General features: G+C 39.8%; 1 protein-coding gene across 1 annotated transcript in view; it reads left to right on the forward strand.

Annotated features, from left to right (window-relative positions):
- Window positions 1-17287, forward strand: part of ACSL5 (acyl-CoA synthetase long chain family member 5) — a 27143-nt gene extending 9856 nt beyond the window's left edge. Inside the window, exons 6-21 of the mRNA XM_072425157.1 lie at window positions 212-311; window positions 640-818; window positions 1318-1350; window positions 2574-2625; window positions 3852-3925; window positions 4520-4597; window positions 6187-6321; window positions 7101-7235; window positions 7713-7808; window positions 8772-8844; window positions 8955-9043; window positions 11501-11617; window positions 13510-13653; window positions 14642-14743; window positions 15593-15664; window positions 16936-17287. Of these exons, the coding sequence (XP_072281258.1) occupies window positions 212-311; window positions 640-818; window positions 1318-1350; window positions 2574-2625; window positions 3852-3925; window positions 4520-4597; window positions 6187-6321; window positions 7101-7235; window positions 7713-7808; window positions 8772-8844; window positions 8955-9043; window positions 11501-11617; window positions 13510-13653; window positions 14642-14743; window positions 15593-15664; window positions 16936-17076 (1620 nt within the window). The 3' untranslated portion in view covers window positions 17077-17287. The remainder of the gene's footprint in view (window positions 1-211; window positions 312-639; window positions 819-1317; window positions 1351-2573; window positions 2626-3851; window positions 3926-4519; window positions 4598-6186; window positions 6322-7100; window positions 7236-7712; window positions 7809-8771; window positions 8845-8954; window positions 9044-11500; window positions 11618-13509; window positions 13654-14641; window positions 14744-15592; window positions 15665-16935) is intronic.
- Window positions 17288-17703: the final 416 nt, after the last annotated feature.

The raw sequence follows: 17703 nt of genomic DNA on the forward strand, positions 1-17703 counted from the left end.
CATTGTGGGAGGGGCAGAGACACAAACTACTGGGGCAAATCTCCCCATTGTGTGAGGGGCTGAGACACAAACTACTGGGGGAAATCTCCCCATTGTGGGAGGAGCAGAGACACAAACTACTGGGGGAAATCTCCCCATTGTGGGAGGAGCAGAGACACAAACTACTGACGTAAATCTCATTTTTGTGATATTTTCTGTAACCCTTCTTTAGGTGGTTATTGCTGAGCTGGCCTGTTATTCCTATTCCATGGTGGTGGTACCACTCTATGACACACTAGGACCTGAAGCCATTGTGTTCATTATTAACCGAGGTGAGTGAATGACATTACATTACGTTCAAATTCATCCTCATCCAGAGCTTCTGGTTTATAGCCCAGATACAGCTGAAATATTGCACAAATATTGCACATGTAATCCTTACCCCTGTTCTTAACCTACCTCCTGACCCAACCAATAACACCAATCAGAACCCCTGCAGACTCATTTCTATTTACTTCCTTCCTCTCGTTCCATAATTTCAGAATTATCCAATATTTGTGTCTGGAGTTTAGTTTTTAGTCTGGTATAATAATTTCTCTCTGAATATACTGTGATGAGTTCCCACCAATGACCTCTCCCTGCATTTCTGTATTTCTTCAGCTGAACTCTCCGTGGTGGTCTGCGATAAGCCGGACAAAGCCCAGATCCTTCTGAACAACTGTGAGAAGGGACTGACCCCAGTGCTGAAAATTGTCATCGTGATGGAGGAGTTTCCAGATGACTTGAAAGAGAGGGGAGCAAAGTGTGGAGTGGAGGTTCTTTTCATGAAGGATGTGGAGGTAATGCCATATATACCATAACAAATTATGTATAGAAGGTGGGCAGCCTTGAGCTTTGTGGTTGTTGTGACATGCACAGCAGTGGGAAATATCATTCATGTACAGGTCAATAATGATCCATGGAGTCCACTGGCTCAAGTCCTTACTTGGAAGGTGCTAACCACTACATATTGGGGACATCCCACAGAACTGGCATTTTAAAGATGACTCAGACCCATTGTTCAGCCATCACACTCTGGACCTTGACCCAGATCCATGTCCCTCAGATCCAAACACTTGTCTCCTGCTTCCAACACATCACTGTTCTGGCTAAGCTAGCTGACATGAAATCAGATTTCTTGCTTCATTTCTATCCAAGGACCTCTGCATTGACAGCTGGCTGGTTGCAGAATCAGTCCCATTAGCTCTTATAACACGGAGTAAATGAGGAGTCATTTTTGCTTGTTGCTTGCTGCTGCTCCTTAATAATAATCATTTCTAATCTATGTTTTTATTCTAGTACCTGGGAAAAGAGAACTTCAAGAAACTTGTGGTAAGTTTCTGAAAATATACCAGGTCCCCTTGAGAGTTTAACTAAATGGACTTAACAGACAGATGTCTTCAGTATTTTCATTTTTTTTTAATTTTATTTCTTAATATAACCATTGTATTATAGGTGAATATAGTTTTTAGGTTTCTTTTGCATCATTCTACACTGTATACAATTGTTCTTTTAATGCCCACCTTTCCTTCCTGCCGCCACCTTTGTTCATTGCTTCCTTTTCTTCCTCCATGCCGCCACCATTATTCATTCCTTCCTTTTGTTCATGCCGCCACCTTTATTCATTCCTTCCTTCCTTTCCTTCCTGCCACCTTTATTCATTCCTTCCTTTCCTTCATGCCACTACCAATATTCATTCCTTCCTGCCGCCACCTTTATTCATTCCTTCCTTGCTTTCCTTCATGCCGCCACCATTATTCATTCCTTGCTTTCCTTCATGCCGCCACCATTATTCATTCCTTCCTTTCCTTCGTGCCGGTACCTTTATCCAGTTCTTCCTTTCCTTCATGCCGCCACTTATTCATTCCTTCCTTTTCTTTGTGCCACCACCTATATTCATTCCTTCCTTCCTTTCCTTCATGCCACCACCTTTATTCCTTCCTTTCCTTCATGCCGACACCAATATTCATTCCTTCCTTTCCTTTATGCCGCCACCATTATTTAATCCTTCCTTTCCTTCGTGCCACCACCTTTATTCATTCCTTCCTTTCCTTCGTGCCACCACCTTTATTCATTCCTTCCTTTCCTTCATGCTGCCACCATTTCTTTATTAAGGCCCCTGAGGAAGCCTATCAGCGAAACGTGTCTGGATATAAAATGTTGTTCTTACCGTAACCTAAATAGGGTTAATATATAAAGGTAACTGGCCCATTATCCCATTAAATGGAATGGGAAAGACCAAAAAACCAACAAACATTGTATGTACTTTAAGATTGTAATTTTGTAAAAATTTGCCCATAATATATTCCCCTTTTGCTGCAAACAACCCCCCGTCTTTTTTCTGGTTTTTGCTTTATTACGAAAAAGAAGGTACTATTTACCGCAATGGGTGGACGAAGTTTAAATGGGTGACCTCGACTTTATGTATTACGGTTCCATTCAGAAACTTCTAATTCTAATTTTTGTTATGGTTCCTAAAGCCAAATGCCCTTTAGATGAACAAGATCTATCACATTATTAGCTAACATTGTATTTGTTGTTTTTTCTTGGTACAGCCACCAAAGCCAGATGACCTCTCCGTGATTTGCTTTACAAGCGGAACCACAGGTATTGTCCACCTGCCAAACATCAAACTATTAAATAAACAGCATACAGATGATATTGGCTTTAAAATGCATTTAAACCAGCTGTAAGTTTCATCTTGATAGAGAAAGGAGAAGATCACCAATAGGTTGAAAAGCCCACTTTGTTTTATTGGTCATAGAAGTTACAACACGTTTCAGGGACTTCACCTCTCCATCAGGACTTATCATTTTAAAACTGGATGAAAGCAGGAAATCTGTTCTGTTCTCTTCTTGTAGGAAGTAGTGCAAAAGTGCAGTGACACATTCACATCACTAGTTTAACAGCTAATTAGGAATATGTAAATATTTGATATTCCATAGAGGGTCCATAGGTCATCATCAGCTGTTTCCATAGTTCTATTCGATCAAGTATCTTTTAATTCAGTGTCTCATATGCGTACTTTCTTGTAATAAAAGAGGAATAGACTGCAGAGATGGAGACATAATCCTGCCCCTGTACAAAGCATTGGTCAGACGACATCTGGAATATGCAGTCCAGTTTTGGGCACCAGGTCACAAAAAGGACATTGTGGAATTGGAAAGAGTGCGGAGAAGGGCAACTAAACTAATAAAAGGAATGGAGGAGCTCAGCTATGAGGAGAGATTAGCTGAACTGAATCTATTCTCCCTTGAGAAGAGACGTATAAGGGGGGATATGATCACCCTGTATAAATATATAATCGGTCCATATAGAGAACTCTCTTCCCAACTATTCACTTTGAGATCATTACAAAGCACAAGGGGGCGCTCTTTGTGTCAGGAGGAAAAGAAGTTTAAGCTCCAGATAAGGAAGGGATTCTTTACAGTAAAATGTTGAATCAGCTCCCTCAGGAAGTAGTTTCAACAAGTTCTATAGATTGCTTTAAGATAAAGCTGGATGATTTCTAGAAGCACAAAATATAACTGAAGATTAAAGCTTTAAAGTAAAGATAACAGAGACTGCTGATCCAGGGAACATCCGATTGCCTTATGGGATCAGGAGTAATTTTTTTCCCCTGTTGTGGCAAATTAATCTTTATCAGGTTTTTTCTTTTGCCTTCCTCTAGATCAATTATGTCTATAGGTTTTATTTGGGATTTGCTTCTTTATAGCATTTGTATTTCCCTAATGGTTGAACTTGATAGACATGTGTTGACACATTGTTGTACATTTTTATGGCAATTATTACTCCTATTACTGTTATATTTCCCATTTTTTTATTTTGATCAGGTGACCCAAAAGGTGCCATGCTGACCCACAAAAATGTTGTATCTGATGCTGCCAGTTTTATTAAAAATGTAGAGGTAAGCCTTCGTTTCCTTTAATACTCTCAGATTTTAGCTCATAGGGCTCTATTTATAAATGATTCCCCTGCCAATTTGTCTGAAATTCACTGAGAATTCTCCTAATAAAACATTGAGTCCTTCTGCCACCTAGTGGCCAGTTGTCAAAGAGCATGTCTTTCTCAATAGGAAATGTATGTATAAAGGAAAGAATGAGCAAATTGGCGGGTGTACAGCAGTGTTTGAAAAAAACAAGAAATATTATTTTGGCAACAATTGTATATTACTGTTATAATCCTGAGCTCCTCCTGCAATTAGTTATTTAGTAGAATTTACCCACTCCAACAAGACCCATTTATAAAACATAAAAGCTAAAGACCAACAGCAAAATACACACATAAAGGGAAACTATCTGTCAAAGGATATGTCATTTTGTGATCAAGGCAGCTTTATCAGAAATGTAACCAGACTGGATAAATATATAATATATTTTTAGTGATCACAGTGCAGAAGAGACAAGGGTCAAAGATTGGAGGTTTCATGCAATGTTGAACTGTATGCTGTGTTTGGATTTTTGCACAATGTTGGCTGATTTGTCTCTCTCGTACTGTACAGAGCACCTTTGCTCCGATGACCTCCGATATTGTAATCTCTTATCTGCCCATGGCCCACATGTTCGAGAGGGTGGTTCAGGTAAGGACTCTGCTCTGTGATCTCTTGTATCGCTAAATTCACCACGTGATATTGTATTCTGTGATCCTTGAATGCTTCTTTGGCTCTTCCCTATCTCTATAATATGTAACCAAATGTTGAACAGTCATGAAGTATTGCTGTATAGGACCTAGGTGGTCAATTATGAGATATAGGGAGGATCTGTGGCCCTTTATATTACCAAGGGGTCCCTTTTATTGTGCATTATGTATATAGAGAAAGAAGACTATTTATTATTATTATGATTAATAATAAACAGGATTTATATAGCGCCAACATATTACGCAGCGCTGTACATTAAATAGGGATTGCAAATGACAGACTAATACAGACAGTGATACAGGAGGAGAGAACCCTGCCCGAAGAGCTTACAATCTAGTAGGTGGGGGAATTTCACACACAATAGGATGGGGCATATGTAGTGGTGGGAAGCAGTGGTGGTTTTAAAAGACAGAAGAAGACGGGTAGGCAAGTTTGAAAAAATGGGGTTTGAGCGCTCTTTTAAATGAACAGAAAGTAGGAGCAAGCCGAATAGGGCGAGGAAGACCATTCCAGAGAGTCGGGGCAGCTCTAGAGATGTCTTGTATCCGTGCGTGTGATGAGGTTATGAGTGAGGAAGTCATTAGTAGGACATTGGAGGAGCGGAGAGAGCGGCAGGGGGAGTATTTTTTTACCAAGTCAGAAATGTAATCAGACTATCAGATACATATTATAGCGGATGGAATTCATAATACACAGGGGACATGCTATAGCATTGATTAGAGATTGAGGGTATGTTGGCAGACTGGAGATGTGTATGAGATTTCTAGAGATGATCAACATTCCAGCCGCTGTGTTTCCATTCCTGACTACATGATAAGAGCTAAAGGGCACAGACTGGGCACCAGGGGTATAGAGGATTCAATGCAGTCCAGATGGCTATCTTACATTATACATGGCTGCAATGACCTGGTGATGAGACCTTTAGATCTACTTTACTGACAGCTTTCACTCATTCAAATACAAACAGCATTTTCAAAAAAAAAGCTTTCAAAAAATCAAAATAGTTTAATGCTTCCAGCAGGTGCATCCAATGGGTCCTCACTGCACTCCAGCATGTCACAGGAGCACCTTCTAACGGGGGTTTCAGTGCTGATCATTCTGGGTGATGTCAACCAGGTCCTCCATGGCTTTGATAGATTGGGCTGCATGTTTTTCATTTTTGTATTTGGGGTTGAGGGCTGTCCATTTTCATAAATGGTCGACTTTACCATCCAATGATGAGAAGTGATTATTACTAAAGCCATTATATATTTTAGCTAGAATGTCTCTGTGCACACAGGTAACAAAACTTTCTTAATTTACACCAAAAGTTCTTTTTAGGAAATTTAAAGAGATTTACTTTAATTTCTAGTTCCTATGACATTAGGAAAATGAAAAGTATTTGTGTTTTGTAGAGCCATGGTTAGATTTGTTTTTAGCACAGGTTAGATAAAAAAAGTTAGTTGGTCCGGGCACTATGCTTGTCTGATCATTGTGTGAACCTTCCTCCTGGGTTTTCCTTGCTGAAACGTCTTTCCTGCTCTCCCCAGGCGGTGGTCTTCTGCTCTGGAGCCAAAGTAGGATTTTTCCAAGGAGACATACGCCTGTTAACAGATGATATGAAAGTTCTGAGGCCGACTGTGTTCCCTACTGTGCCCAGACTGCTAAACCGCATCTACGACAAGGTAAAAAATAATCTTACTGGTAATGAAAGTGTTTGCCTTCAGCCTGTAAACACTATTTAGGCTAAAAGTAATAGACATCTTGGCCCATTAAAGGACTTTGTAGAAGGGAAACACGCCAGGCATTCTGGTACATTCTTTTTGCATTTTGCATAACAATATCTTTGTTCTGACTGCAACCTCTTCCTGACCTTCTATTTGTCTGTTATCTTTCTGTTTTTCTTGTGACTTCTGTGTGTGCTCGTTTTGACACGTTGCTGTTTTCTTTCTGTCCCTCTTTTAACATCCTTTTAACCTTCTGTTCTTCCTTTGACCTTCTTCTGTCTTTCTGTTCTTCTTCTCTTCTCCTTATGACCTTCTTTTGTCCTGCTGACTCTCCTCTGAACTCATTCTGACTTTTTTGACCTACTTCAGTCCTTCCTCTGAAGTCATTCTATATCTTTATCTGCCCTGCTTCTATCCTTCTTCTGACCTCCTCCAGGCCTTATTCTGACTTTGGTTTCTAATCTTTTTCTATTCTTCCTTTGACCTCCTTTTTACATCCATCTGCCCTCTTCTTAACGACTTTGTTCCACTTCTGCCGTTCCTTTTTCACTTCTTCTGAACTCATTCTGACTTCTTTCCATTATAATTTTATCCTCCTTCAGCCCTACCTTGATATTCCCTCTGACCTCCCTCAGTCCTCCCTCTGATCATCTTACATCCTCCTTTTATCCTCCAAGTAATAGCAGAGAACTCTTCACCCTCAAGTTCACTAAAAATAATCTTAAAAACCTCTCCAGATCCAAAGTGGAGCTCAGACACCATTGAAGAAACACCTGCTAGAGTTTGCCGTGGCATGCAAGTTTGCCGAGGTGAAGAAGGGCATTATCAGAAGAGACAGCGTCTGGGACAAACTGATATTCAAGAAGGTCCAGGTCAGTGGTGTCTACTATAAAGTATTTCCTTTCCTGTATATATGTTTCATCCTCAGACGTTCTCCCTGGAGCAGTGCATGGAAACAATGTGTTTTTTGAAGAACTTGCATATTGAAATGGGTTCTCCAAGGTAGCAAAGCTGAACGGTTTTCTGCTAATAACTTCTGCAGGTGGTAGTGGGATGCCCATAACATTCATGATTTTATATAGGAACTCTATATCTACTAAAGGAAGAGAGATTCCACCATTAGTCAGGGAATTTGAGAGGAGTACACAATGAAATCATTTATATAGAGGCCAAAAAAATATTTTAACAACAAGTGCACCCACGACGCTAGGGTCACTGTGAGGCTTTTAAAGAAAGGGTGCAGCAGAAGCTGTTTGTTTTCAGAATATCTCTATTGAACTTCAATTGGCTTTATCTAAAAAGCAGAGGAATGTTTGCAGCATTAATCATATATTTTTTGTTATTATCAGGAAACAATGGGTGGACGTGTCCGAATTATGGTGACGGCTGCTGCTCCAATATCAGAGAACGTTCTGTCTTTCCTAAGAGCCTCTCTGGGATGTCAGGTACTTCCATTAAATTTCATTCTGCATGGAATGAATCTAGATTTTTTTTTAGCTAAACCCTAATACTAACATTAAACCCTACTATTACCTCATTCCTTTCTACTCTAAATCAACCCCTTATTTTTAAATCTGCCCTCCAGCCTTCCCTCCAGTCTCGCACAGTTGAATCAGGTGCTCTTCTTCACTGCACACTGTGAGCAAATCATAATGTACAATAGAAGCTGCAACAAGTCAGATAGAGCCCGCCTTATTTCTTGGTTGGAGGACTTCCATCATCATCTACCCCCTCCCTCCCCAGCCTGACTGTCCTTGGTCCCACCTGATTCATTCATTGTATTTCAGTTCTATCAAGCATGGTGTCTCAGCATTACATATGCGCATAACCTAGGGTAGGGTGCAAGCAATACAATTGTAATAAGAAATCCACTTTTCCAGACTGACACTCACCCATCAAGCCATTTTAATATTTACATGACCTTTCCAAAGAGCCAGCCCCCTGCTTGCATTAGGTTTAACCTGGCATGATCCAGGCTTATCCCCCCTGTAGGAGGGGCCAAAGGAGGCCAGGGACCAGGCCCAAGACGGTAGCTCCCAGCTGGGACCAAATTTACACTGGTTAGGGCAGAGAACCTGGGTGCTGGTCTTGAGCACGGACTCTGCAGTGATTCATCTCCCTGGGGGTGGCGTTTTGGGGGCACCTGATAATTATGATGAGATGACTTCATGCTTATTTTGCATGATGCCTCTTTTCATTTTTGTATTCTTTGCCCCGTGTTACAGGGAGCACTGTTTATTTCATTCTTTTTGTATCTGTCACTTGTCACTGCTGGTAACCTTATGGTCCCAGACCTGATGTGCCTTGGAGAGCTCCCTGGCTTTATGGTCAGTTGCACTCCATTACTAGGACGCTTCCTTCGGGGAAATGTATGGCTTCTAACATATAATGCAATTGTTTAATTTCAGATATTTGAAGCCTATGGACAGACAGAATGTGGAGCTGGATGTACATTCTCTACGCCAGGAGACTGGACTGCAGGTAAAATATGGAAGTTCATATAATGAATTACCAATTTCTGGTGATCCATCCCAAACCTATCATTTTGGAACACAATGCTAAATTAGAATAATCTTTATTTTTTTTTTTAGGTCATGTTGGGGCTCCCCTCCCATGCAATATGCTGAAACTGGTGGACGTAACAGAAATGAACTATTTCTATTCTAACGGAGAAGGAGAGGTAACTTCCCAAAAAGTAACAGTGATAGTTTTTTCAGGTTTTTGGCATCATCACACCACAAAGTTCCTGAAATGAATGGATTCTGTTTAGTAAGAATAAATTGTTGTCCAAAAACTTTGCTTTTACTAGAACAAAAACATTTATCAGTGATCTGTTGGAGCCCTTGGTGGCTGTTCCAGCTGAAACAGATTAAGAAATCTAGCAGACATTATTCACATTTAGCTGGTCTTGTGCTTGTAATGTTAAAGACGATGAAGTAGCTAGGAAAGCCAAGAAGCAGAATAAAAAGATATGACCAGAAATGTGTGTTCCCCGCCAACAAGGTGAGGTTTGTGTTAGGAGACGCTTATCTGGCTTGTGATCCTGTGTTGTGCGCCATAGCAGTATCACAATCTGTTCATTCTGTCTAGCAAATACACTTGCAGCAGCAACGAGAACAAGGAAATAGCAGCACCCCCTGCTTCCCTTTAGCTGTGCAGAGATAAAGATCCTCAGCATCCCCTGCACACAATTTGAGGCTGTGCGCAACTGAAGGGGATTTTGGAAGCAGGTTAGTTCTTGGCTCAATCCTGCCCTGAGATTGGCTGCTAGGGCTTTGTAGGGCTTTGTAGCCTCTCTGCCCAGTCCTCAGTGCCTGTTGTAGTGTTAAGCTGGGTTGATCTGCTGCTGGTGTATGATTTTGTTTGATTTACTGTTGCTGACTTTGCCTGTTCCCGATTCTTGTACTGAATGTTGCCTGCACCAATATTTTGCCTGTGACCCCGACTCTGCTTTTATATTTTCCCTTTGGACACCTCGTCTGGTGGACTGATTCCCTGTGTATGACCCCTGGCATTGTATTCTGGACCTTCCTCTGCTAGAATCATAGTACTGCTTATCTGTGGGCTCCAGGTCTCCTGCCAGCCCTTCCCCCAGACACACTGACGCGTTTCGCCTTTCAGCTTCTTTAGAGGATAATGAGATGTCAGATTATCAATCTTTGAGCATTGGCGAGGCTTTTATGGGGGTGTGCTTATATCACTGAAGAAGGGTTCCCTCAATCAACCTTTTATGTGAAATCAATAATCCCAGGGAGAGGAAAAAATATTTTCTCCTTTCAGTAATCCTGTTTTATGAAGCAAGGATTGGAAAAGAAGCAATAATCTGTGCTAAGGTTGCAGCACTTATCAACATAGAATAATGCTCCTGTAATAACCTTTGCTTCACCATGCAGAATTACTGAAAGGAGAAAAGGATTTTCATGTATCCCAATAAATGTCTCACCAATGCTGCTGGAACATTGGTGATTTGGCAAATCATTATCCTGTGAAGAAGCTGAATGGCGAAACGCGTCAGTATTTGAGGCTACTGTTTTGTGATGCTTAGCGATTGAACAGTACTTGAGCGCTTCATCTGATATGATAGTTGAACCTCATATAGATGTTGAAAAAAATCATTTTCCTGAACCTATTTGCTATGGGAATTCAAATTTTCGTCTTTTTTTATACACTGAAACAAGTCCAGTTGAATGTGACTAATTACTACTAGCTATACAATGATTGGGAAAATGAGAACCTTTACAGACAAACAGATATAAAGAATTATATAGAGATATATAGAGGTAAATTCTCTAGTTCATCCCCCCGGAGTGGTGAAGGATTATCCCCAAGAGCCTAGGATTTGTACATGGTACATCAAAGCCCAATAATCTGATACTATGCTCAGAAGAGCAATGACATCGCAGGGTAATCTGCTGTAGGGCCTTCCTAGGGTGACAACGCTTCTCCTTTATGGATCTTGTTTGGAAAGCGAGCGTTGTCACCCTTGGACAAGAAGGATAATCAAGCTTACTTCATGGATCTAGCATATAGTAAGTTTGATTATCTATCATTTTTGCAAAATAATACATACCGGTATTAGTAAAACAACATAGGTAAATTTATAAAGATTATGACATCTATTGTTGTTTGATACAGTATTTTGTCCCTTTGATGTCCCATGAGGATGCAATTTTTTTGCTAAAGGCGTAGAGAACTGCAAAATAAGAAAATTTTGATAACATACTATTTTTGTAAAAATTGTAGATTCAATGCATATTTTCTGTTCTCAAACGTTAAAGTAAATGATTTGATCACTAATGATATTTTGGTGTCTTAAAAGTCCAATAACTAAGTAGGAAATAAATATTGTATGAACTTTGATGTGGATGTGGCACCTAAATGGTATAGTTATTTGTACACTTTATCCTTTTTGAATCACAATTCTACACCATGTGATATTAATCTATCCCTATTTAATGTACAGCGCTGCGTAATATGCTGGTGATATAAAAATCCTGTTTATTAATAATAATAATAATAATAATAATAATAATAATAATAAAATGTATATGAATGAACAAATATGGTTTCAGTAACTTATACAATTCATTGAACTGTTGCTTCACCCTACTAACATCTCTGCATTCTGATATTCCAGGTCTGTATTAGGGGCCCCAATGTATTTAAGGGCTACCTGAAAGACCCAGAGAAGACGGCAGAGGCAATAGATGCCGATGGTTGGCTGCATACGGGGGATATCGGTAAATGGCTTCCTGTAAGTAACCCTAAAACATCTGTGGTCAGTCAGCAGGTGTTTGGTCCAAAGCCCATTAATAACTTAATGGGATATGGACTGCTGAACTATACAACAATCATTGTAGAACATTGTATTGTAGAGCGTCCTGTAACCCGACGCGTTTCACCTTTTGGCTTCCTCAGGAGTATGTATTAGATGTAGTTACTCTCAATAGTCATAAAAACTTATAATTAGTTTATGCAGATAAAGTTGTAATGTAAACATGATAATAAATTGTGCAAGAAACTTTATCTGCATTGTTATAATGTTTACATCTTTATCTGCATGAACCAGTTATAAGTTTTTATGACTATTAAGAGTAACTACATCTAATACATACCCCTGAGGAAGCAAAAAGGCAAAACGCGTCGGGTTACAGGACGCTCTACATTACAACCTGAGCTAGCTGATTGTTGTATAGTTCAGCAGTCCATATCCCATGACGCAATTAATGGGATTTGGACCAAACACCTTCAAAAAAATCACAACTGAAAAAAAATATATGCAATACTGTTAGCCTACAAACCCCTTCTTTCTTCACTTTATTTAGCATTTTAATTTGCATATACATTAGGTAAAATTAGGGGAAAACTTTCAAAAAAGGAATTTTCAATGTTTAAAAAACTCAAATGTCAGATACCATTTTTGCATTTGCTGCAATAACAAATGATATCGCAAAGAGAAAGTAAATATTTTTTTCTTAAAAAACACAAAGATGTAGAGCAGAGGCAGTGCAATAGATGCATTATCTGTAGAAAGTATAAAATAGGTAATAATATCCAGATGAAAAGTATCGTTCACATTATCTATTAGGGATTGAACACGTTACAGGAGTTCTTAATCACCCACTTCTGCAGGGCTTAAAAAAAATGTAATGCAAAAATGATCAGAAAAGAACTTTGGAAAATCAAACTGTTGGGGTTAGAAAAGGCTGCTGCAGGCTCCGGTATTACAACTGACAATTAGAAATGGGCATAGGAGGATCTTTCCTGCTGAATGATATTTACAATCAATCACCCGTACTGATGCGGAAGAGAAGACACCCAGGGTACCAATAACTAATCAAACTGCATATACTAATGTTTCTAAATAAATACCAATCAGAAATATTCAGTGCTGCAAAGGAAATAAGTTAAATAAATAAGATGCTGGTCATCAGAGAGGTCACCCAGACGAGATTTAAAGTAGAACTAAAAATCTCTTTACTTACCTCCACTATGATGCCCATGGCTTGAAGCTGGAAGGTTCCCAGTTTTGAGTCTGCATAATGGCGCCCCCATCAGGGGGATGTGTAAATGACAGGCTGGGCTTGCAGAATATAGGTAGGATAATAATCTCTTTTTGCCAAGTAGTCCACCAATGATGGAAGGAGGAGCAAATTAGGGTCAGTTCTGGAGCATGGAGAGAATAAAAAGCAATTGTAAAGTTTGTAAAAATTGCAGTCGCACCTGAATCCTACACACAGTCAATCTTTCCCCATATGTGGTCTCCAGAGCCGGATTTATACTTTTTTCTCCCCTAAGCCTGGAGCTTGTTCTTTCCCCCACATCCTCTGCCGCATAAAAGAAACAAAACTAAATTATCATACAGTTTTGGCCTGTAAAATTTTGCTCCCTGCTCACCATTTCTGAACCAAAAAACTGCATCCTTGAAATGCCGCCCCTCATAACCATGGCCTTATAAGAAATCCAGCCCTGCTGGTCACCCAATCTAGAAGTATCTGAGATGTTCGTGTTGTATCTTCAACTGAAATCAAACAAACCCCAAAAAAGTTTTAGTCCCCAAAATGAATAAATGACCACGGGGTCATCTCAGGTTATTATTTGTCCAATGCTTCCAAGGCCTTACTGTTTTTTAATTTTTTGTTTTAGAACGGAACCCTGAAGATCATCGACAGGAAGAAGAACATCTTTAAACTGGCGCAGGGTGAATACATTGCCCCGGAAAAGATTGAGAATGTATATGTGAGAAGCGGGCCGGTGGCTCAGGTGTTTGTACACGGTGACAGTCTGCGGGTAAGGACACCATATACCATGGAGGGTAATCCTCTTAGAAAAATAATGATACACTGGTGGGGGAGGAGCCAATTAATGTCAGCTTAGATATATACAATTAGGCAACGGGAGGACGAACACGTTGCTGGAACGTGTGGATTTCACATTGACTGACACAAGGATGCATAATATAGAATAAACTACAAACATGAGTGACCTCAATGCTTGTGTAATAGATGGGTTCCTGTCCTTTCATACACATGGACATAAAGTATCAAAAAACAGTAGCAGACACGACAGGTCCTCTTGCTTTCTAAATACAAACCTGATCAGTAGGCTAGGATGGAATAAGGGTGCATTTCTGCAGTCTCTCTCCCCCCATAATCAGAATATAACATTGTAGCCAGTCACAAGGCTGCAGCAGGATCTAATCTGTACTGCACAGGCAGCAGGATATACATAACATTGTTACCTGCTGCCATGTCCATTCATTTTTTTTGTAAACTTGTTTACAAATTTTAGCTGGTTACTGCCCAGTTTTGAAAAATAGTAAGTGGGCTCCAATTTATGTCTATTAAAATGGAACAAAAATTTAAAAATCTTTGCAGATGTGGACAGCTTTAGATTTTACAAAACTGATGCAATCTAGTAAAAAGCAGAAGGTTGGCACCACCTGGTGGTCACACTGGTAACAGCAAGCCAAAATAAGGAACAAAATTATTGCAAATGTGAATGTTAGAAAAATTGCCAAAAAAATGTGAAACTCTGAGGCCTTAAATTTTAGGAAGTTAAATGTATGTTTTTTTTTTCCTTATATTGTATTGCATTAAGTTGTGCACTACTGCGATGCACACATATGGTAAATCTGGGCAACTCTTTCCAATTGCTAGTGGATGTGTGCTCCAACGGTACATAGGGAATTACAAAGGTTTGTGGTTTGTTTTGCCTGTACAGCTATGATAGCTGAAATGGTATCTGACATGCTGTGTGATTTGTTTTTCCTTAACAGTCCTGTCTGGTGGGTGTTGTGATTCCCGATCCAGAGACCTTGCCAGACTTTGCAGCCAAGCTTGGCGCTCGTGGCTCATATGAGGATCTATGTAAAAATTTGGTAAGTTTGGCACACATTTACAACTTGGGAAACAAGCATTACATTGTCTGTGAACAGAACAAGGGGCTCTGAACAATGGCAGAAGCCTGACTGGGGGTAAAAGGTAACAACAATTGGGGCAAAATGGGGGTTAAACAGGGGACAGTAGAATATCTGCTTTGACTTTCCCACCAATGGGCCTGATTTATTAAAGCTCTCCAAGGCTGGAGAGGATGAGGATCTTTAAAATTGCCCAAAATGGGTAAATACAGGCTCTGCTCCATAGTTTACAATTCAGTTTTCATATTAGTATATGACAAATATTCCTCAGATCACTCATTGGAAAGAATTCCTTTTTATCAGTGAAGCTGGGTGATCCAGAAAACCTGGAATGGATCTGATCCAGGATTCAAAACATTTGCTAACTAAAAGCAAATTACTTTTTGGAAATACACTCCAGATTTGCTGGATCACCCAGCTTCTCTGATAAAAAAGGAATTCTTTCCAATGAGTGATCTGAGGAATATTTGTCATATACTATTATGAAAACTGAATTGTAAACTATGGAGCAGAGCCTGTATTTAACCATTTTGGGCAATTTTAAAGATTTGGTGAATCCCAGATATAGGTTCCCTTATCTTCTATTTACACCCATTTCCAGCTGAAGCCCCTAAGATACGTTGGGTGCCCCCAGGTATGGGGGCGATGTGTAACCCAAACCCCCCTAGTCAGTGATTAAGCACAAAACTTCACATGGGTCCAGAGAGGGAGTCATTAGCCTTGTGTAAGCTCCAACCCAAAACATTAAAAAACTGTAAAATAACACTGTTTTCCATTTTTTAAACTAATATTCACATTTTCCCCCATTAGGCTGTGAAGAAAGCTATACTGGAGGATATGGTTAAGATTGGAAAACAGGCCGGACTGAAGTCTTTCGAGCAGGTATGAAACACTTGTGTAGCCATATGGTCAATCTGAAATGAGGGAAGGAAGTAGGGAAAGAAATAGAGGAAAATAATAGGGTCAGTTGAAAAAGAAAAATGGATGGGAGAGAAGGAAGGAAAAAATGAAAGAAGGAAAGAAAGGGAAAAAAATAAAGGAAAGAGAGGGCAGAAGACAGGAAAAGAAAAAAGAGAGGAAAGAAAGAGAAGGAAGAGAGAAAAGAAAGAGCGGGATAGGGAGGAAAGAAGAGAAGGCGTAAGAGAGGAAATAGAGGAAAGAAAGAGGGTAGAGAAAGGGAGCGAGGGAGGAAATAGAAGGAAGAGAGGAAAGGAAGGATAGAAAAGAAAGGAGAGAGGAAATCAATGGAGGAGGAGAAGAAAGAGAGGGATAGGGAGGTAACAAAGAGAAGAAACAAAAGAGAAAAAAAGGGAGGAAAAAGAGATAGAATGGAAGGGTAAGAAAGCTAGGGGGGAAAAAAGAAGGTAAAGAAGGAAGTGACAGAAACAAAAGGAAGGGAAGATGGAAGGAATAAGGGAAAGAAGAGAGGAAAGGGAAGAAAAGGTAGGAGGAAAGAAAATAAAGGAAGGAAAAGTATGGAGAAAATCAATAAAAAAGGGATGAAAAAAAGGAAAGAAGGAAGAAAGGAAACACATAGAATGAATTTTACTAAATTCAAAGTACTAAAAAGCCTTTTAGTACTTTGGCTGAACAGCCGAAACAAACATCCGATTTTTGAATTAAGAATCAGAACCTGAAAATGAGGTGAATATTTGCTGCCCGCTGCATATCTTAAAATCGTTTTGGTACACATTTTGGTAATTTGGTTCTCAAAGAACAGAACCAAATGTGAAATTCTTAGGATGATTTTGCCATCAGCCCAAAGAGCGGCACTATTATCCAATGATGTGCAAAAGAAACATAAGTCTCCAGGACTTTGGAAAGGGCATCCCCTGACCTCCTATATTCAACTTGTCTGCACTCTCGCTGTTTATTTCCTCTTCTGCAGCCAGCGCTGAAAATGTTGACCATCTCATGGGGTAGTGATGTCACAGAACTTAGGCCTAGCAATTGGCTTTAAGTGGTACTAGCCAAATCTGAATTGGTGAAACCATTTCAGTATAAGTAAGCCTTGTTTTTGTATCTACAGAACAGAAGCAGGGAAGGATCTGCAATAAAGATTAATACAATGTATTTAATGTGTATAGATGACCAGAAATGATAGCATGAGCTTACTGAAATGTGATGCAATGAACTGTCATTTGCGCTTTCAGGTCAAAGATATTTACGTGCACCAAGAGATGCTGAGCGTTGAGAACGGTTTGCTGACACCAACATTGAAGGCAAAGAGAGCCGAGGTTGCCAAATATTTCAGAGTTCAGATCGATGAGCTGTATTCCAAGATTCAGGAATAACATGAACTGATCATAGTGCATGCACGGAGACTTGGCACAGCCACCATGATGGAGTTCCGACCTGCTGGGTCTCAAGCAAGCATTGGGGTATTGAATATCGGGACTCTGTGAAAGACTTTGTCACTTTACAGGAACTCTATACGCTGTACAATAATTCTGTGATATATGTATAATCATTTATTTTTTAAGAATTAAAGATCTTTTTTCTGTCGTGTGGTGATCACAGAGCTTCCTGCATCCTGGGGACACCGCCAGATACAATGCATACACGGCCACGGTTTTACCTGCAGTGTATTTGTAACTATACAGGTTTGAGATTTACTCAGCTCTGCCACACAGCACAAACTGCAAGGCTGGTATTTTTTTTTTCTCAGAAAGCATGACAACCCTACTGGTAGAAGAGAAGACCTGATTTTACTCTGCTGCAATTTAGTAACATTTACAGGTTGACCCTGTATATGATAGTGAATGGTGAAGCAGCATACTGATAAAATCATTTTTGTGTGACTCAGCTCTTACCTTGCACTGTACTGCAATATTATTTTGGCTTATTGGTTCCCTGTGCTGTTGCTCTTTTTCCCAGGCTGAGCTCTGGTGTAAAAGCGACTGAAGGAGGTTGATACTAGC

This window comes from Pyxicephalus adspersus, chromosome 10 (genome assembly GCF_032062135.1).
Source record: "Pyxicephalus adspersus chromosome 10, UCB_Pads_2.0, whole genome shotgun sequence".
Classification (NCBI taxonomy): domain Eukaryota; kingdom Metazoa; phylum Chordata; class Amphibia; order Anura; family Pyxicephalidae; genus Pyxicephalus; species Pyxicephalus adspersus.